This window comes from Muscardinus avellanarius, assembly GCF_963383645.1.
Source record: "Muscardinus avellanarius genome assembly, chromosome: 16".
Lineage (NCBI taxonomy): Eukaryota > Metazoa > Chordata > Mammalia > Rodentia > Gliridae > Muscardinus > Muscardinus avellanarius.
This window is the reverse complement of record NC_137802.1, coordinates 25,804,498-25,825,326: the sequence shown is the minus strand read 5'-3', so window position 1 is coordinate 25,825,326 and position 20,829 is coordinate 25,804,498. Positions and strand designations below refer to the sequence as shown.

The window sequence follows — 20,829 nt, the reverse complement described above, 5'->3', positions numbered from 1 at the left end:
ACAGGTTCGAAGCCAGCCTCAGCTACTTAGTGAGGCTTTCAGCAACTTGCTGAGACTGTTTCCAAATAAAATATAAAAAAGGTCTGGGAGTATAGCCCGGAGGTAGAAAGCCTCTGGGTTCCACCCCCAGTACCACCAAAAAAAAAAAAAAAAAAAAAAAAAGAATAAGCTTGGCATGGTGGTGCACACTTGCAATCCCAGCATTTGGGAGGCCGAGACTGGAGAATTATGGTTCGGTTTGCAGACAGCCTTAGCTACTTAGGGGAATTCTAAGCATGCGCCACCACGCCGGCCAATTTTTTAAAATTCTTTTCTTTTTCAATTCTTTATTTTGAAACAGAGTCTCACTAAGTTGCGGAGTGCCTCACTAAGTAGTGAGGCTGACTATGAACCTGAGATCCTCCTGTCTCAGTCTCCCAAGTACTGGTATTACAAGTGTGCATCACCTTGTTTGGCTTTGTTTTACTCTTTACAAAGTATTTGCAATTATCTCAAACCCTCTTGTAAGGTTTGAGTCGCCCCTGCCCCACAGGGGGCAGGGCCGGAAGCTAGGAGGTGGAGCTCTGCGATTCCGGAGGGAACCAGGCCTCCCGGCCCTGAAGAAGAGTGTGCAGAGTTCAGAGAGGAGCCCGAGAGGGAGGGATGCACTCTCTCCCCCGCCACCAGCCCCCCACGCGGGGGCTGGAGGCCAATCTCCCAGGAATAAAGATATCCATAATATTTACTATGGATCTCCGCGTGTCTCTATGCGCCAGTGGGACTCGCTTAATAATATATTATCATTCACCTCTGTGACTTGCTTAACTCTCTGATTTTTTTTTTTTTCAGTACTGGGGATGGAACCCAGGGGTATTTTACCTCTGAGCTACATTTCCAGCCCTATGTTTTTTTTTTTTATTTTGAAACAGGGTCTCACTGAATTGCAAAGGGCCTCACTAAGTAGCTGAGACTGTCCCTGAGCCACAATTCTCCTATCTCAACCTCCCAAATGATGAGATTTGAAGCATGCACTACCACGCCCAGCTTCTTCCTTAATACAAACTTTATTTTTAATATAATTCAGTTTTAAGCTGAAAATAAATCTTGATTAACTATTTGTTAAATTTGTAAAATAATTTGTAAAAATAATCTTGATTAACTATTTGTTCTCCTTTCTACCACACTATGTAGGTTGAAGGCTTAACCCTGGCCCCATAGCCAGAAACTGACCAATAGGAGCTCGCCCAAATTTTTAGAGTCCAGGTGAACCAGGAAGCTCAGTTCTGAGTAGTTCTCTGAGTTCTGAGTTTAGGCTTCAGGGTCTGTTTATATGTAAACTTAGCTTTTAGAATAGATTTCTGATGACACCCAGGACTCTGCCAGGGTCCTCATGCAATCTGATTCCTTTGCTTGGCTGCCTTTGCAGGCCAATGACAGAGAAGACTCCTTGCTTCTTTTGTGAGACTAGGGACTGCAGGGGTCGAATTCCCTTTCCCAAGTGGCCATGTGCGCATGCCTCAGCTATACGTTCCACAACAAGGAATGAGTTGTCAGCAACAGCATTACCACCAATGGTGTCCCCACTGGCAGTCCTGCGCCAGAAGCAGCAGGGGCAGCCTAGGGTGGACCCCATCGCGGTGGCTGGAGGCCAGAAGGACCTAGTGGGCAGGCTGTGCAGGCCAGCCACCTACTTCTACCTGCCCATTTTGCAGGAACTCCCCAGCATCGCTGGCGCGGGTCTGTGTCCCAGCCGAGGCCCCTCCCTGACCCAGGCTCCCTGGCTGTCCTGCCAGGCTGACCTTGCTCTTCATGACCATGGGTGCTGGCCCGCAGAGGCGACGGGGCGGCCAGCCCAGAACAGCTGTGGCCTGGCCCTGAGTCAGGAGATTGTGCTTGGGCCTGGGCAGCCTCTGTGCCCTGTGGAGCCAGCATCTGCGGCCTGGGGGCTGTAGCAGCTAGGCGCCATTCTGCCTTTTGTTTTTTTTTTCTCTGATTATCTTTTCTCCCCCCCCTGCTGTGTCTTGTTTGCTCTTATTTTAAGAGGCATAGGACAGATTAAGTTTAAATATGAGCCATGTGGATTAAAATGCTCAGTCTGAGCCTGTAAGAACTCATGGTAGAGGCCACCTAAGTTTTCTCCTTTTCTACTTACCCTTCTATTCTTTATGGCCAATACACCAAAATTGAAATGGAGGCTTTATTTCTTTCTTCTTTCTTTCTTTCTGTTTCTATGCGGGTCTGGGCAAAGGACTGCTCTGTAACTCAAAGGAAGAATGTAACTCAGAGGAAGGAAGTCCTTTGTAGGACTGCTCTGTAACTCAGAGGAAGAATGCCCCTGGGCTCATTCCCCAAATCCCCAGCACTACAAAAAAAAGAAAAGAAAAGAAAAAAAAAAGAAAAGAAAAGAAAAGAAAGAAAGAAAGAAAGAAGCCGGGCGTGGTGGCCCACGCTTGTAATCCCAGCATTTGGGAGGCTGAGACAGGAGGATCACGGTTTGCGGACAGCCTCAGCTACTTAGTGAGGCCCTTCGCAACTCAGTGAGACCCTGTTCCAAAAAAAAAAAAAAAAAAAAAATTGGGCAGGGGTTGTAGCTCGGAGGTCAAATGCCTCTGGGTTCCAGCCCCAGAGCCGAGAAAAAAAAAAAAAAAAAAAAAAAAGAAGAGACATACTAGATTGCTGTTGACTTTATTTATTTATTTATTTATTTATTTTTGCGGGTCTGGGGATGGAACCCAGGAGAATTCGACCTCCAAGGTACACCCCTGCCCAATTTTTTATTCTTTATTTTTAGACAGGGTCTCACTGAGTTGCGGAGGGCCTCACTAAGTAGCTGAGGCTGTCCACAAATGGCGATCCTCCAGTCTCAGTCTTCCAAATGCTGGGATTACAAGCGTCCCCCACCATGCCCAGCTTGACATATTTATTTATTATTGTTGTTGTTGTTGCAAGTCTGGGAATGAAACCCAGGGGCATTCGACCTCTGAGCTACACCCCTTGCCTTATTTTTTATTCTTTATTTTGAAACAGGGCCTCACTAAGTAGCTGAGGCTGTCCTGAAACGTGGTCCTCCGGTCTCAGCCTCCTGAATGCTGGGATTACAAGCTTGAGCCACCATACCCGGCTCACTGAGAACCTCTCTAAATTGCTGAAGCTGCCCTTGAATCTGAGCTGCTCTCCTGCTTTAGCCTCCCAAGTACTGGGATTACAGGGTGGGCCATCGCTGGCACCTCTAAGAGCTGGACTTGGTGGTACACGCTTGTAATCCCAGCATTCGGGAGGCAGAGATAGGAGGATCCTGAGTTCCATCTCCAATACTGCAAATAATAATAATAATAATAATAATAATAATAATAATAATAACAACAACAACAACAACAACAGCCTGGACACTGCATCAAGTCCTCTCCAGGTGAATCAATTTGTACAACTTGGAGTTTTCCGGGCTCCTCCCTACGCAAACACGAAACTAACTGCTCTCCGCCCCACAGAAGAACGTTGCCCTCTGTTGTTCTTATCATTTGTGCCAGTGAAAACCGACTGTATCCTGCTGAAATAACGTTACGGTTCTCCTTCGCTCCCTCACTCGGCTTTTGGGCATCTCTTGGCGCGGCATCCCTACGGTCTAACGTAATGGCCAACCTAACCGTGGGTGGTGTGGGAAGTGGCGGGCTCAGTCCTGGTCATTGCGGGGAGCGCTATGAAACAGGGCATTGGAGCCGGGCATGGTGGCCCACGCTTGTAATGCCAGCATTCGGGAGGCTGAGACCGGAGGATTGGGGTTCGCGGACAGCCTCAGCTACTTAGGGAGGCCCTCCACAACCTAGTGAGACCCTGTTTCAAAAGAGAAAAAAAAAAAAAAAAAAGGGCAGGGCGAGTAGCTCGGAGGTCGAATGTCCCTGGGTTCCATCCCCAGACCCGCAAAAAAAAAAAAAAAAAAAAAGAAAGAAAGAAAGAAAGAAAGAAAGAAATAGGGCATTGGCCTATTCCTGAGCCCTACACGGGGAAGGTTCGCGAGGGAAAAACGATTTCAGTCGGGACTGTGGTCATCGCGTAAACTTGCACCCAACAAAGCGGGCCCGCAACAGGAGCGAGCTCCGCCCACAAGAGCCTTACAACGCAGGGGCGTGGCCGGGCCTCGGGGCGTGGCCGGGCCTCGGGGCGTGGCCGGGCCTCGGGGCGTGGCCGGGCCTCGGGGCGTGGCCGGGCCTCGGGGCGTGGCCGGGCCTCGGGGCGGGGCCGGGCCTCGGGGCGGGGCCGGGCCTCGGGGCGGGGCCGGGCCTCGGGGCGGGGCCGGGCCTCGGGGCGGGGCCGGGCCTCGGGGCGGGGCCGGGCCTCGGGGCGGGGCCGGGCCTCGGGGCGGGGCCGGGCCTCGGGGCGGGGCCGCGCACGCGCCCCGGGGAGGCTTCGGGAGCGTAAGTCTGAAATGAGATGGAGAAGTACGAGCGGATCCGAGTGGTGGGGAGAGGTGCCTTCGGGTGAGCCAGGGCTCTAGGGGAGGACCTGCTAGGGGAGAGGGGAAATAAGTTCCAACCCTGATAGCTTTTCTCTGCCAGGATGGCCCCGCCCCGAGGCGTGAGCGCCACAGTGGGAGGCCCCGCCCAGGCCTCGGGTCCCAAGTCTGCGGGGAGACTCCGCCCAGCGGGCCGCCGGGAAGTGAAAGCTCAGGCGGAGTGCGCTTGGGTTTCAGGTGTTCTTTCTTTCTTTCTTTCTTTCTTTCTTTCTTTCTTTCTTTCTTTCTTTCTTTCTTTCTTTCTTTCTTTCCTTCCTTCCTTCCTTCCTTCCTTCCTTCCTTCCTTCTTTCTTTCTTTCCTGTCTGGGGATGGGACCCAGGGCATTCGACCTCCGAGCTACAACCCCTGCCCTATTTTGTATACTTTTTTTTTTTTTTTTTTGCGGGTCTGGGGTTGGAACCCAGAGGCATTTGACCTCCGAGCTACATCCCCTACCCATTTTTTTTTTTAATTCTTTATTTTGAAACAGGATCTCACTGAGTTGCGGAGGGCTTCACTAAGTAGCTGAGGCTGTCTGCGAACCGCGATCCTCCTGTCTCAGCCTCCCGAATGCTGGGATTACAAGCGTGCACCACCATGCCCGGCTTCTATTTTTTATTCTTTATTTTGAAACAGGGTCCCACTAAGTTGCAGAGGGCCTCACTAAGTAGCTGAGGCTGTCCGCGAACCGCGGTCCTCCTGTCTCAGCCTCCTGAAGGCTGGGATTACAAGCGTGCGCCACCACGCCCGATTTGGATTTCTGGTTATTTCAGCATTTTTTTTCCCCCCCGGTACTGGGGATGGAACCCGGGGGCATTCTATCTCTAAGTGACACCCTCAGGCCTATTTTTATATTCTTTATTTTGAAACAGGGTCTCACTGAGTTGCAAAGGGCCTCACTAACTAGCCGAGGCTGTCCAAGAATCGCGATCCTCCAGTCTCAGCCTTCCAAATAATGGGATTACAAGCGTGCACCACCACGCCCAACTTCTTTCAACAATATTGAGTGCAACATACATATGTTGGGCACTGGGAATATAATTATGATAAAAATGGGCGTGGTCCTTTTCCTTTCAGGATTCAGATTGAAGAAAAATTATACAAGTTTTATAAGAAAAACATAATCGGGCCGGGCGTGGTGGCGCACGCTTGTAATCCCCGCGCTTGGGAGACGGAGACAGGAGGATCGCGCAGGTTCGAAGCCAGCCGCGCGCTGGCTTAGGAGACCCTGTTTCCAAATAAAAATGTAAAAATAGGTCTGGGAGTGTAGCCCGGAGGTAGAAGGGCTTCCAGGAACCCCAGTACCACCAAAAAAAAAAAAAAAATAGGGCTGGGGGTTTAGCTCGGAGTAGAATGTCCCTCTGCTCCATCCCCAGTACCCCCCACAAAAAAAATTGTCGGAGCATGGTGTGATGGCACATGCTTATAATCTCAGTACTTCAGTACTTGGGAGGATAAGACTGGAGTATTGCATGTTCAAAGCCAGCCTCTGCACAAATTAGGGAGGTTCTCAGCAACCTAGTGATATACTGTTTCCAAATAAATACAAAATCCGGCTGGGAGCCTGGTGTGGTGGTGGTGGCTGGCTTGTAATCCCAGTACTTGGGAGGCTGAGATAGGAGGATCACAGTTTGAAGACAGCCTCAGCTACTTATTGAGGCCCTTTGCAACAAGAATAAAATACAGGGCTGAGGGTGTCCTTTGGAGGTATCACACACACAAAATAATTACAACTGGGGGTGTATCTTGGAGACAGAATGCCCATGGGTTCTATTCCCCAGTACTGCAAAAAAAAAAAAAAAAAATACAGCTGGGGTGTAGCTCGGAGGTAGAATTTCCCTGGGTTCAATACCCAGCACCTGCCGGGCGTGGTGGCGCACGCTTGTAATCCCAGCATTCTGGAGGCTGAGACCTGGAGGATCGCGGTTCAAGGACAGCCTCGGCTACTTAGTGAGGCCCTCTGCAACTCAGTGAGACCTGGTTTCAAAATAAATAATAAAAAATAGGGCAGGGGGTGTAGCTCGGAGGTCAAATGCCCCTGGGTTCCATCCTCAGACCCGCAAAAAAAAAAAAAAAAAAAAAAAAAAAAAAAAAACCCAGCACCTCCATAAAAAATAGAGCTAGGGGAATAGCTTGGCAGTAGAATGGCTCTGGGTTCAATCCTCAGTACTAAAAACAAAACAAAAAATAAAAACAAACAGCAACAACAAAAAAGGGATAGTGGCACATGGTTGTATTCTCTGTACTTGAGAGGATTAGATAGGAGGATGGCAGGTTTGAAGCCAGTCTCAGCAATTTAGTGATCCTTTTTCAAAAATTTTAAGAAAAGGGCTGGTGTGTTGTAGTTCAGAGGGAGAATGCCCCTGGGTTCAATGCCCAGTACCAAAAAGAAAAATGATGATGACCTGGACAAGTATTATATCAGAAGACACAGGACTGAATGGATTCATAGTATTTTGGAGATAAAAACAGGATTCTGAGCTGGGTATGGTGGCACACGCTTGTAATCTCAGTACTTGGAAGCTGAGATAGGAAGATTGCAGATTCCCAGCCAGCCTCAGCTTCTTAGGCGTTTTGAACCTTAGCAAGACTCTGTTTCAAAATAAAGAATAAAAAATGGGGCTGGGGGTGTAGCTCAGAGTAGAATGCCCCTGGGGTTCCATTTCCAGTACTGGGAAAAAAAAACCAAAAACAAAAACGGGCATGGTAGCGCACACTTATAATTCCAGCATTTGGGAGGCTGAGACAGGAGGATTACAGTTTGCGGACAGCCTCAGCTACTTAGTGAGACCTCCACAACTTAGTAAGACCCTGTTTCAAAATAAAGAACAAAAAATAAGGCAGGAGATGTAGGTTGGAGGTAGAGTGCCCCTGGGTTCCATCCCCAGACCCACAAAAAAAAATTTTTTTTTTTTTTTTTAATTTGGAACCAGGCACGGTGGCGCATGCCTGTAATCCCAGCATTTGGGAGGCTGAGACAGAAGGATCGCTGTCCACAGCCAGCCTCAGTTCCTTGGCGAGGTCCTCTACAACCAAGTGAGACCCTGTTTCAAAATAAAGAATAAAAAAATATGGCTGGGGGTGTAGCTTGGAAGTAGAATACCCCTGAGTTCCATCCCCAGTGCCACACACACATACAAAAACTTTTTGGGGTGGGCATGGTGGCACATGCTTGTATAATCCCAGCATATGGGGTGGGTGAGACAGGAGGATCGCAGTTCGAGGACCTCAGCTACGTAGGCCCTTTGCCTAACAGTGAAACCCTATTTCAAAAGAAAAAAAAATAGGGCGAAGATGGAATGCCCTAATTTTGTTTTGTACATGTTAAAATATAGGATGCCTTTGAATCATTCAGGTGGATATGCAAAACACTGACTTGTGACTTACAGGAGGAGTCTGAGTGGGAGAAAAAAATTTAAGATTTAGATGATAAGCTTATAGTTCATTCAGCAAATACTGCATTGAGCTCCTGCTATGTGGAAAATTCTGGGCTATGCTCTGGAGATAGAGTGATGAACAAGAAGAATGTAGCTGGGTGTGGTGGCGCATGCCTGGAATTCTAATACTTGGGAGGCTGAGGCAGGAGGATCGCAGTTTCAAGACCAGCTCTGAGATAGACAGATGTAGTGGCGCACACTTGTAATCCCAGCATTTGGGAGGCTGAGACGGGACGATTATGGTTCATGGACAACTTCAGCTATTTAGTGAGGCCCTTTGCAACTCAGTGAGACCCCGTTTCCAAATAAAGAGTAAGCCGGCCGTGGTGTTGCACGCTTGTAATCCCCGCGCTTGGGAGGCTGAGACAGGAGGATCGTGCAGGTTCGAAGCCAGCCTCAGCTACCTAGTGAGGCTCTCAGCAACTTAGTGAGACCCTGTTTCCAAATAAAATATAAAATGGGTCTGGGAGTAGAGCCCGGAGGTAGAAAGCCTCTGGGTTCCACCCCCAGTACCACAAAAAAAAAAAAAAAAAAAAAAAAAACCCAAAAACATAAGCTGGGCATGGTGGCACACACTTGTAATCACAGCGTTTGGGAGGATGAGACAAGAGGATCAGGTTTGCAGACAGCCTCAGCTACTTAGTGAGGGCCTCCACAACTTAGTGAGACCCTGTTTCAAAATAAAGAATAAAAAATAGAACAGGGGGTGTAGCTTGGAGGTAGAATGCCCCTGGGTTCCATCCCCAGCCCCACAAAACAAAACAAAAACACACACACAAACTGGGTGAGGTAGCATGCAGTTGTAATCCCAATATTTGGGAGGATGAGACAAGAGTATTATAGGTTCAAAGAAAATCTCAGCAAGTCATGATACTCTCATCAATGTGGTGAGACCCTGCTTCAAAATAAAAATAAACTAGAGCTGGGAAGCCAGGTGTGGTGGCACACACTTGTAATCCCAGTACTTGGGACGCTGAGACAGGAGAATCACAGGTTCAATGCTAGCCTCATCAATTTAGCAAGGCCCTTTATAACATAGTGAGACCCTGTTTCCAAATAAAAAAGGACTGAGGTTGCCGGGCGTGGTGGCGCACGCTTGTAATCCCCGCGCTTGGGAGGCTGAGACAGGAGGATCGCGCAGGTTCGAAGCCAGCCACGCGGGCTGGCTTAGGAGACCCTGTTTCCAAACAAAAATGTAAAAATAGGTCTGGGAGTGTAGCCCGGAAGTAGAAGGGCTTCCAGGAACCCCAGTACCACCAAAAAAAAAAAAAAAAGGTAGCTTGGAGGTAGAATACTCCTGGGTTCAGTCCCTAGTACCATAAAAAAGGAGGGAGGTGTGGGGCTATAGCTCAGAGGTCCAATGCTTCTGGGTTCAATCCCTAGGTAACACACACAGGCACCTGCCTCTCTCTCTCTCTCTCTCTCTTTCCCTCCCTCCCTCCTCTCTTTCTCTCTCTCTCCCAAACCCTACCCTATTTTTCAAACACTGACGTCATTTAATCTGTCCAAGTAACTAGTAAGGGGAGGATTGAAAAGGGCATGGTGGAACACTATTGTAATCTCAGCGTTTGGGAGGCTGAGACAGGAGGATTGCACAGGTTCAAAGCCAGCCTCTGCTACTTAGTGAGGCTCTCAGCAACTTAGTGAGATCCTGTTTCCAAATAAATTATAAAATAAGGCTGGGGGTATATCTCAGGTAGAAAGCCCCTGGTTCCACCCCACCCCCCGTAAAACACACACACACACACACACACACACACACACACATCGATAAATAAATAAATAAAAAGACTAAAAACTAGGGCTGGGGGTGTAGCTCAGAGGTTGAATGCCCCTGGGTTCCATCCCTAGATCCGCAAAAAAAAAAAAAAAAAAAATTTAGGCAAAGCCGGGCGTGGTGGCGCACGCTTGTAATCCCAGCATTCAGGAGGCTGAGACCTGAGGATCGCGGTTCGTGGACAGCCTCAGCTACTTAGTGAGGCCCTCTGCAACTCAGTGAGACCCGGTTTCAAAATAAAGAACAAAAAATAGGGCAGGGGGTGTAGCTCAGAGGTCAAATGCCCCTGGGTTCCATCCCCAGACCTGCAAAAAAAAAAAAAATAATAATAATTTAGGCAATTAACTTTAGAACCCATAGGACCTTTACCTTGTTGCCCCAGTGGTGAATCTGAGGTCTCACAATTCTTTTTTTTTTTTTTTTTTTTTTTTTTTGTTACTGGGGGTGGAACCCAGGGGCTTTCTATCTCCGGGCTACACTCCCAGACCTATTTTATATTTTATTGGAAACAGGGTCTCATTAAGTTGCTGAGAGCCTCACTAAGTAGCTGAGGCTGGCTTCGAACCTGTGTGATCCTCCTGTCTCAGCCTCCCAAGCGCGGGGATTACAAACGTGCACCACCACACCTGGCATGACCAATTATTTAATTCTTTCTGTTCCCTAGCTCACTGTTTTTTGTTTTTTTTTTTTTTTTTGTGTGTGTGTGTGTGGTACTGGGGGTGGAACCCAGAGGCTTTCTACCTCCGAGCTATACTCCCAGACCTTTTTTTTATATATATATTTTATTTGGAAACAGGGTCTCACTAAGTTGCTGAGAGCCTCACTAAGTAGCTGAGGCTGGCTTCGAACCTGTGCGATCCTCCTGTCTCAGCCTCCCAAGTGGGGGGAATTACAAGTGTGTGCCACCACACCTGGCTTCACTGTTTTGTTTTGGTAATGGAACCCAGGGTCATTCTACCTCCAAGGTACACATCTAACCCTATTTTTTAATTCTTTATTCATAACAGGGTCTCACTAAGTTGCAAAGGGTCTCACTAAGTAGCCGAGGCTGGCCATGAACTGTGACCCTCCTGTCTCAGTCTCCCAAATGCTGGGATGTGTGCCACCATGTGGTATGCCACCATGCCCAGCTGTGGGTTTTTTTTTTTTTTTTGGCACTAAGATTTGAATTCAGGGGCATTCTATCTCCGAGCTACTCCTTCAGCCCTATTTTTTATTCTTTATTTTGAAACAGGGTCTCACTGAGTTGCAAGGGATCTCACCAAGTAGCTGAGGCGATCCTCCTGTCTCAGCCTCTCCAATGCTGGGATTACAAGCATGTGTGCCACCACGGCCAGCTCTTTTTTAAAATTCTTTGAAACAGGGTCTCACTGGGTTGTGAAGGGCCTTGCTAAGTAGCTGAGGCTGTCCATGAGCCCTATCCTCTGGTCTCTGCCTCCTGCATGCTGGGATTACAAGTGTACACCACCACCTCAGCTCCAACAGCGTTCTGTGCACTTGGGGCACATCACCTTCTTCTGAGGAGCTTCCCCTTCACTCCTCTGCCTGCCTCACCTGCGGTGGGAAGGTCGGCTGGTGCTGCCATGTGCTTTATGTCTTCAGGATTGTGCACCTGTGCCTGCGCAAGGCCGACCAGAAGCTGGTGATCATCAAGCAGATCCCAGTGGAACAGATGACCAAGGAAGAGCGGCAGGCAGCCCAGAACGAGTGCCAGGTGCTCAAGCTGCTCAACCACCCCAATGTCATCGAGTACTACGAGAACTTCTTGGAAGACAAGGCCCTCATGATTGCCATGGAGTACGCCCCAGGTAGGCCAGCCTCCTTGACCGGCCGTGCTGCGGGGAGCCCCTCAGCTCCAGGACAGGCAGACGCAGATCAGGAGGTCTCCCTCCTTGGGACGGGTTTGGCTGAGGGTCAGAGGGTTAGAGCTCTGTTTCCTTGTGATCCGTGCACGCTCTTTGCTCTTTATGGCCTAGTGCCCTGTTCCATAAAAGGACCGCAGTTGTCCCAGGTGTTGAAAAGCCTGGGTCCTTTTTTCTCTTTTCGCAGTACTGGGGATGGAACCCAGGGGCATTCTGCCTCCAAGCCACACCCCCAGCCCTATTTTTAATTATTTTGAAACAAGGTCTCACTAAGCCTCAGAGGCCTCCCTAAGGAGCTGAGGCTGTCCACAAACTGCGATCCTCCTGTCTCAACCTCCCAAGTACTGGGATTACAGGCGTGCACCACCGTGCCCGGCAAGCCTGGGTTTTGATTAGGGTCTTGGGTTGCAGGTGGCACCCTGGCTGAGTTCATTCAAAAGCGCTGCAATTCCCTGCTGGAGGAGGAGACCATCCTGCACTTCTTTGTGCAGATCCTGCTCGCCCTGCATCATGTACACACCCACCTCATCCTGCACCGGGACCTCAAGACCCAGAACATCCTTCTTGACAAACACCGCATGGTTGTCAAGATTGGCGATTTTGGCATCTCCAAGATCCTTAGCAGCAAGAGCAAGGCCTACACGGTGCCTGGACGTGGGAGGGGATCTTGAGGGTGCTAGAGGTCTTGAGCGCTGAGGCCTATTCTACATCCCTACCTCCTCTCCTTCCCCCACAAAAAACCTTAGCTCTTTGGCTCCTGGCTGTGTGGTCCTATGGGAGGAAGCCCCTTGACCTGCTTTGAGGAGAAGCTGTCCCCAAATGGGTCTGTGGCCAAAGGCCCTGGTCCTCTCTCCTGCAGGGCTGTAATAGAAGCTTCCCTCCTGCAGGTGGTGGGTACGCCATGCTACATCTCCCCTGAGCTGTGTGAGGGCAAGCCTTACAACCAGAAGAGTGACATCTGGGCCCTGGGTTGTGTCCTCTATGAGCTGGCCAGCCTCAAGAGGGCCTTTGAGGCTGCGGTGAGTTCAGGCACTCCTAAGGGGACAACTGGGAAATCTCTGCTTTCCTGCCCAACAGCCCTCAGCTCCAACTTCATTAGTTTCTTTTCTTGTGGCTGAATCATGTTTCTCCCTCACCAGACTGGTGGATCACCCCAGGGCAGGGCTATGGCTCAGGCTCAGACTGGATTCCTGCGGGTAGGGCTTGGGTACACTCATCAGACTGACAGCTCCTGAGGGCAGAGCTCCGCCTCCCTCATGAGATTATGGACCTGCCAAGAGCAAGCCAGGAATTTTCCCAAAGACATAGCGTTTCTAAGGACATAGCTGCAGCTCCCTCTTCAGACAGTGGATCCCTGAAAGCAAGGTTGGGCTCCCATATTCTGGGAGTCTCCTAATGAGACTCATGTCTCCTGAAGGCAAGGCCCTTCTAACGCCCTCCGACCAGGGGCTGAGGCTGGAGTTGCAGGGTGCTGCGGCCTCAGACTTCTACTCAACAGCCCTGGCCAGCCCCTATCTTGGCGCCTTCACAGAACCTGCCAGCGCTGGTGCTGAAGATTATGAGCGGCACCTTTGCGCCCATCTCTGACCGCTACAGCCCTGAACTGCGCCAGCTGGTCCTGAGTCTTCTCAGCCTGGAGCCTGCGCAGCGGCCACCGCTCAGCCATATCATGGCGCAGCCCCTCTGCATCCGCGCCCTGCTCAATCTCCACACCGACTTAGGCAGCGTTCGCATGCGAAGGCCGGTGTTTCGGGGAGGGGTCTCGGGTCGCAGAGGGCTGGAGCACTGGAGGCTGCAGGGAGGCCTCATTCCTGTGTGTATAGGATTGTCCTGAGGCGCTCTTCTGTTCCACAGGTCAGAGAAGTCCCTGGCCCCGGTCCCACCCATGGCTCCAGGCAGCGCGGGGAGCAGGACCACCAGTGGCCGTTGCAGGGGTGAGTCTGTAGGCCGCCAGGGGCGCCGGATTCCCCACCATCCCCACCAATTTAATTGATCATATGCCCTGTCCACGCAGGCATCCCCCGGGGACCTGTGAGGCCCGCCATACCACCGCCACTGTCGTCAGTGTACACTTGGGGCGGCGGGCTCAGCGCCCCCCTGCGACTGCCGATGCTTAACACAGAGGTGGTCCAGGTGGCCACAGGGCGCACGCAGAAGGCCGGAGTCACGCGCTCGGGGCGCCTCATCCTGTGGGAGGTGAGCGGGTTGCGGTGGGCTGGCCTGCCGGAGGCCTGCATGGGGAGGGGCGGGGTGTTCAGGCTCCGTCCCTCCCCGCAGGCCCCGCCTCTCGGCGCCACCGGAGGGGCCCTCCTCCCCGGGGCCGTGGAGCAGCCGCAGCCCCAGTTCATCTCACGTTTCCTGGAGGGCCAGTCGGGTGTGACCATCAAGCACGTGGCCTGCGGGGACCTCTTCACAGCCTGCCTGACTGGTGAGCCTGTCTGAGGACGACCTGTGGGGACTTCTGAAAAGGCCCTGCGGAGCAACTTCCTTCATTGCAAACTGCTCAGTTAATCCTCAGTCTTCTAGTTCTTTTTCTTTTTTACTTTTTTTTTTTTTTTTTTTTTTTTTTTTTGCGGCCCTGGGGATGGCACCCAGGGGCATTCTACTTCCAAGCTATATCCGCAGCCCTATTTTTTATTCTGTATTTTGGAACAGGGTCTTACTGAGTTGCAAAGGACCTCACTAGGTAGCAGAGGCTGGCTCGAACTATCCTCTTGTTTCAGCCTCCCGAATGCTGGGATTACAAGTGTGCACCACCCCACCACCTTCAGCAGGCTTCTAGTTCTTTTTTTTTTTTTTTTTTTTTGCGGGTCTGGGGATGGAACCCAGGAGCATTCGACCTCCGAGCTACACCCCCTACCCTATTTTTTATTCTTTATTTTGAAACAGGGTCTCACTGAGTTGCAAAGGACCTCACTAAGTAGCTGAGGCGGGCCTCGAACTGCTATCCTCCGGTCTCAGCCTCCTGAATGCTGGGATTACAAGCGTGCGCCACCACGTCCAGCTAGGCTTCTAGTTCTTGAGTTATTGATTGCTTCTGTCCACCAGCATTTGAGACTCACATACACCATCTCCTTTACCCTACACAACAGCCCTGGCCAGGGAGTTATTACATTATCCCCATGTGACAGATGAGGAAGAGACACCTACACATTTCTCTTCTCCCTTATCCCACCCTTCCAGCCATAGCCCCCAACTTTATCTTGCTCCTCCAACCCACAAAAGGATGGACCCAGCTGCATGGAAAGCCCATCTAATGCCTTCCCCTTCTCTTCCCCACCGTGCTCCTCCCCAGACCGTGGCATCATCATGACCTTTGGCAGTGGCAGCAGTGGGTGCTTAGGCCACGGCAGCCTCACCGACATCAGCCAGGTGGGGCTCATGTGGCCTGGAGAGGGTGGCAGGGGTCCACATCTGTGAGCTGATACCAGGGTGGGGGCAGGGGAATCCCCAGCAGCCACAGCTCCACTGGCTCCCAGGCTGCACCTTCTCTGGGCTGCATCAGGGGAAGTACGGAAAGACCAGGCTTCCGGAGTGGTTGCCCACCTGGCAGTGTGTACAGGTGACTGGAGTTTTAAATGTGGCCATTTCCCAGCACTTTGCAGCCTCCAGCTTCTTTTCTGCAGGGGTGCTGAGGCAGGGGTGGGGAGGGAGTCCCAGGCCCCATCCCAGTCTCGCTTTTGCTCCCTCCTTTAGCCCACCATAGTGGAGGCCCTGCTGGGCTATGAGATGGTACAGGTGGCCTGTGGCGCCTCTCACGTGCTGGCCCTGTCTACGGAGCGGGAACTGTTTGCCTGGGGCCGAGGAGATGCTGGTAAGCTCAACTACCCTTGTTCGGCTGGTCAGCCTCTGGACTGTCTGACAGTGGTCTGGTCCTCTTCATACCACCTTGCACCCTACAGCATTTTCTCTTTCCTCTTTTTTTTCTCAAATTCTTCAAGTCAGGCGAGGTAGGGTACACCTTTATTATTTTTTATTATTTTATTTTAATTTTTTGTGGTACTGGGGAAGGAACCCAGGGATATTCTACCTCTAAGCCACCACCCCAGCCCTATTTTTTATTATTTTGAAACAGGGTCTCGCTGAGTTGCAAAGGGCCTAAGTAGTAGCTGAGGCTGTTCTCAAACCACTATCCTCCTGTTTTAGCCTCCAAGTGCTGAGATTACAAGCGCGCGCCACCATACCTGGCTATTTTATTTTATTGCGGTACTGGGAATGGAACCCAGGGGTATTCTACCTCCGAGCTATACCCCCAGACCTACTTTTTATTCTTTATTTTGAAACAGGGTCTCACTGAGTTTCAAAGGGCCTCACTAAGTAACTGAGGCTGGCTTCGAACCTGTGCAATCCTCCTGTCTCAGCCTCCCAAATGCTGGGATTACAAGTGTGTGCCACCACACCCAGCTTTTTTTTTTTTTTTTTTTTATGGTGGTACTAGGTGTAGAACCCAGGTGCTTTCTACCTCTGGGCTATACTCCCAGACCTATTTTTATATTTTATTTGGAAACATGGTCTCACTAAGTTGCTGAGAACCTCACTAAGTAGCTGAGGCTGGTTTCAAACCTGTGCGATCCTCCTGTCTCAGCCTCCCAAGCAGGAGGATTATAAGCGTGCGCCACCATGTCTGGCCAGCATTTTTTTTTTTTTTTTTTGGTGGTACTGGGGTTCCTGGAAGCCCTCCTACCTCTGGGCTACACTCCGAGACCTATTTTATTTTTTATTTTATTTGGAAACAGGGTCTCTTAAGCCAGCATGGCTGGCTTTGAACTAGCGCGATCCTCCTGTCTCTGCCTCCCAAGCGCGGGGATTACAAGCGTGTGCCACCATGCCCGCCCCCGGCCAGCTTTTTCTTATTTTTATTTTGAAACAGGGTTTTGCTAGGTTGATGAGAGTCTCGCTACTTGCTGGGTTTGGCCTTGAGCCTGCGACCCTCCTTCCTCAGTTTCTCAAGTACTGGGATTACAGGCATGCGCCTCCCTGACAGGCTGCACCACAATATACATACTGTGGTACTGGGAATTGAATCCAGAGGCATTCTACATCTGAGCTACACCCTCAGACTGATTTATTTGGAAACAGGGTTTTACTAGGTTTCTGAGAGCCTCACTAAATTGCTGAGGCTGTTCTCAAACATGTGATCCTCCTGTCTCAACCTCCCAAGTACTGGGATTACAAGCAGTGGCACCACACCCAGCTTGCCTTTATATTTTGAGGTGACTAGGCTGGCCTTGAACCACAGTCCTCCTCTTGGTCTCCTGAGTCACTGGGATTACAGACATGTGCCACCTTGCCTAGCTTTTCTCTTAAGTTCTCTTCATTTTTGTTCAACAAACATTTATTTCACAACCATTATATGCCATCCCTATGCTGGATGCTGAGGTGAATGACATGTAGCTCTCTACGTGTTTAAAACATAACAAGAGCCAGGCGTGGTGGCGCACGCTTATAATCCCAGCTTTCGGGAGGCTGAGACAGGAGGATTGCACCAGTTTGTGGACAGCCTCAGCTACTTAGTGAGGTCCTTTGGAACTCAGTGAGCCCTTATTTCAACATAAAGAGTTAAAAATGGGGCTGGGTGTAACTTGGAGGTAGAATGCCCCTGGGTTCCATCCACAGTAACAGACACACACACACACACACACACACACACACACACACACACAGAGACACATAAATAATAAGAGATTTTGTTCCAGGTGTGGCGGGCGCACGCCTGTAATCCCAGCATTTGGGAGGTTGAGACAGGAGGGTCTTGGTTCATGGACAGACAGCCTCAGCTACTTAGTGAAGTCTTTTGCAACTCAGTGAGACCTTGTTTCAAAATAAAGAATAAGAGCTGGGCATGGTGGCTCAGGTTTGTAATCCTAGCATTCCAGAGGCTGAGACTGGAGGATCATGGTTCATGGACAGCCTTGCTACATAGTGAGGCCCTCTGCAACTCAGATTCTGTTTCAAAATAAAGAATTAAAAAAAAAATAGGGCAGTGGGTATAGCTCAGAGGTCAAATGTCCTTGGGTTCCATCTCCAGACCTGCAAAAAAATTAAAAATTAAATAAAATAAGGAATAAAAAATATGGCTGGGGGGGTAGCTCAGAAGTTAAATGCCCCTAGATTCCATCCCCAGTACCACAAAAGAAAAAAAATTAAGATTTTATCTAATGCTATTTATTTTACTTTTGTGCAGTATTATGACTAAATCCAGGGCCTTATGCATGCTAAGCACATGCTCTACCAGTAAGCCACCACCAGGCCATCTAACAGTATTTATTGAGGCCCTTTATGGGTCAAACATCAGGCTGGGCGCTGAAACTATCGATGAAATAGACTGGCTCATATCATTCGGAAGAGCTCAGTCTAGAGAGAGGAGGGGTGACTCATCTCCAGGATGCTGGAGGACTAAGCATCAGGAACATCCCAAGTTCAGAGGTGTGGGATTCAAGGAACAGCAGTGTCAACCTGGAGGAGAAAGAGGTAGTGTCTGAACAGGATACTATTATTATTTATTTGGTGTGTGTGGTGCTAGGGATTGAGTTCTGGTCCATTTTACCTCCAAGCTATACTCCTATGCCCTATTTTATTTTACTTACTTATTATTATTGTTTTTTTTTTTTTTTTTGGTGGTACTAGGGATGGAAACCCTTCTACCTCCGGGCTATACTCCCAGACCTATTTTATATTTTATTTGGAAACAGGGTCTCTTAAGTCAGCGAGGCTGGCTTCAAACCTGTGCGATCCTCCTGTCTCCACCCAAGCGCGGGGATTACAAGTGTGCGCCACCACGCCCGGCCCTATTTTATTTTATTATTATTTTTTTGTGAGTCTGGGGATGGAACCCAGGGGCATTCTACCTCCCAGCTACACCCATGCCCTATTTTTTATTCTTTATTTGAAACAGGGTCTCACTAAGTTGCAGAGGGCCTCACTAAGTAGCCGAGGCTGTCTGCAAACTGCGATCCTCTGGTCTCAGCCTCCCAAGTACTGGGATTACAAGCATGCACCACCACACCTGGCTTATTCTTTATTTTTTTAAATTTATTTACTTATTGTGGTACTAGGGATGAAACCCAGCTACCTCTGGGTTACACTCTCAGACCTATTTTATACTTTATTTGGAAACAGGATCTCACTAAGTTCCTGAGAGCCTCACTAAGTAGCTGAGGCTGGCTTTGAACCTGTGCGATCCTCCTGTCTCAGCCTCCCAAGCGCGGGGATTACAAGGGTGTGCCACCGCGCCCGGCTTTTTTTTTAAACAGGGTCTTGCTGGGTTAACGAGAGTCTCACTACCTGCTGAGGTTCTCTGGTTCTCTTCAAATCCTGTGATCTTGGCCGGGCATCGTGGCACATGCTTGTTATCCTAGTACTTAGGAGGCTGAGCCAGGAGGACCACAGATTTGCAGCCAGCCTCAGCTAATTAGTGAGATCATCTGCAATTTAGTGAGACCCTGTTTCAAAATAAAGAATAAAAAATAGGGCCGGGGGTATAGCTCAGAGGTAGAATCTCCCTGGGTTTAATCCCCAGCACTGTGAAAGCAAAACAAAACCAAACCTGTGATCCTTCTGTTTCAGTCTCTCAAATACTAAGATTATAAGCATGTACCACCATGCTGGGCTCAAATAGGGCTTTAAAAGAGGATTTTGACCAGCAGAGAGGACTAGGAAAGACATTGCAGGCTGCGAATAGTGCTTACTCCTGCTGGTCCTCTTCATCCTAACATCACCAAACCTAAAGCCTAAACTAGCCCCATTTATTTCTTCTTCTAGGCAGACTGGGACTGGGCACCAGGGAGTCCCACAGCTGTCCCCAGCAGGTGCCTGTGCCCCCAGGACAGGAAGCCCAGCGGGTTGTATGTGGCATCGACTCTTCAATGATCCTCACTGTGCCAGGCGGAGCCCTGGCCTGTGGGAGCAATAGGTGAATAGGTGCAAGAGGACGACTAGCCTGCCCCTGCCCTCCTTTGCTGAAAGCCTCTCCTCCCTCCTTCCCTCCCGCCAAAGGCCAAAACTGAAGAGGGCTGAGGGTGCTGCTTGGTTCAACTCAGGGTAGGATTTTTTTTCAGATGGGATAGAACCTCCCTGCCCCGCTAGGTGGGGGCAGGGCAGTATGTAGAAATATCAGATTTGCCTTCTGGCTCTGTCTTTAGGTTCAACAAGCTGGGCCTGGACCACCTCTTCCTGGGGGAGGAGTCTGCCCTCCACCAGCAGGTGGAGGAGGCCCTTAGCTTCACACCGCTAGCCTCTGCGCCCCTGGACCGGGAGCCCCTGCTGAGTGTGGACCTAGGCACTGCTCATTCAGCTGCTGTGACCGGTGAGCATGGGAGGCCTTGAAGGGACCCTCCTGGCCTCTCTGGGGCCTTTGCTGAGCTCCCCCCCATCCTTCCTCTCCTCTTTCTTTCTCACAGCTTCAGGGGACTGCTATACTTTTGGCAGCAATCAGCATGGGCAGTTGGGCACCAATGCCCGCCAGGGCAGCCGGGCACCGTGTCGAGTCCAAGGCCTTGAGGGCATCAAGATGGTGATGGTGGCCTGTGGGGATGCCTTCACTGTGGCGATTGGGGCAGGTGAGAGTCAGCATGATGGGGGCAGAATGAGGTGTGGGTAGTGGTCAGGGGTGTTGGTGGTGGTTGGGCTTGGCAACCTGCCAGAGCCAGCCTAGCCATCTGGTGTATAGTGTTTGCTTAGCCCCCACCCCCATTCTCTCCTACAGAGGGTGAAGTGTACTCTTGGGGCAAAGGGGCCAGAGGTCGGCTAGGAAGGAAGGATGAGGATGCTGGCCTCCCCAGGCCAGTGCAGCTGGATGAGACACATCCTTACACAGTGACTTCTGTGTCCTGTTGCCATGGAAACACCCTCCTGGCTGTTAGACGTGAGTTATCTTAGTTATCTTTTTCTACCTCACCCACAGAAGCTTTAGCCCTGGCTGTCCTCTGCCCCTTACCCCATGAAAAGCCCCCAGATAAATGAAAGCGGAGGCTGCGGGTAGAGCTCTGAGCTTGGGTGGGCTTCTTGGGCCTTGTTGAAGGGCCGCTTCTGCTGCTCCCCAGGGATCACATGCATTCTTTTTCCTCCTACTCCCTGGGTCCAGTTGTTGAACCTCCATTGCTGGCCTGGCAGGGGTCAGACTCCAGGACTCAGGGAGTAGAGGTGGGAGTGGTGCTTGATGGAGGCCCTGCCCTCTGGGAGGCTGCAGGGTTTTCCTCTGACCTCTCTCCAGCTGTCACGGAAGAGCCGGCCCCACCCTGAGGCACCTGGATACACCTCTGGACCACACTGAAACTGCTCCTTCT

The 20,829-nt window shown here is 50.4% G+C and overlaps 1 protein-coding gene across 1 annotated transcript; it reads left to right on the top strand.

The window, feature by feature from the left end:
• Positions 1–4,407: 4,407 nt before the first annotated feature.
• NEK8 (NIMA related kinase 8) lies at positions 4,408–20,785 on the top strand (the record flags this gene model as incomplete). Its single annotated transcript, XM_080713191.1, has 15 exons — positions 4,408–4,454; positions 11,286–11,491; positions 11,957–12,189; positions 12,433–12,564; positions 13,077–13,285; positions 13,400–13,479; positions 13,560–13,741; positions 13,823–13,973; positions 14,841–14,917; positions 15,242–15,359; positions 19,307–19,457; positions 19,687–19,850; positions 19,945–20,103; positions 20,250–20,408; positions 20,757–20,785. The coding sequence occupies 15 exons, from the start codon at positions 4,408–4,410 to the stop codon at positions 20,783–20,785; spliced, it is 2,097 nt and encodes a 698-aa protein (XP_080569317.1).
• Between the last annotated feature and the right edge of the window lie 44 nt (positions 20,786–20,829).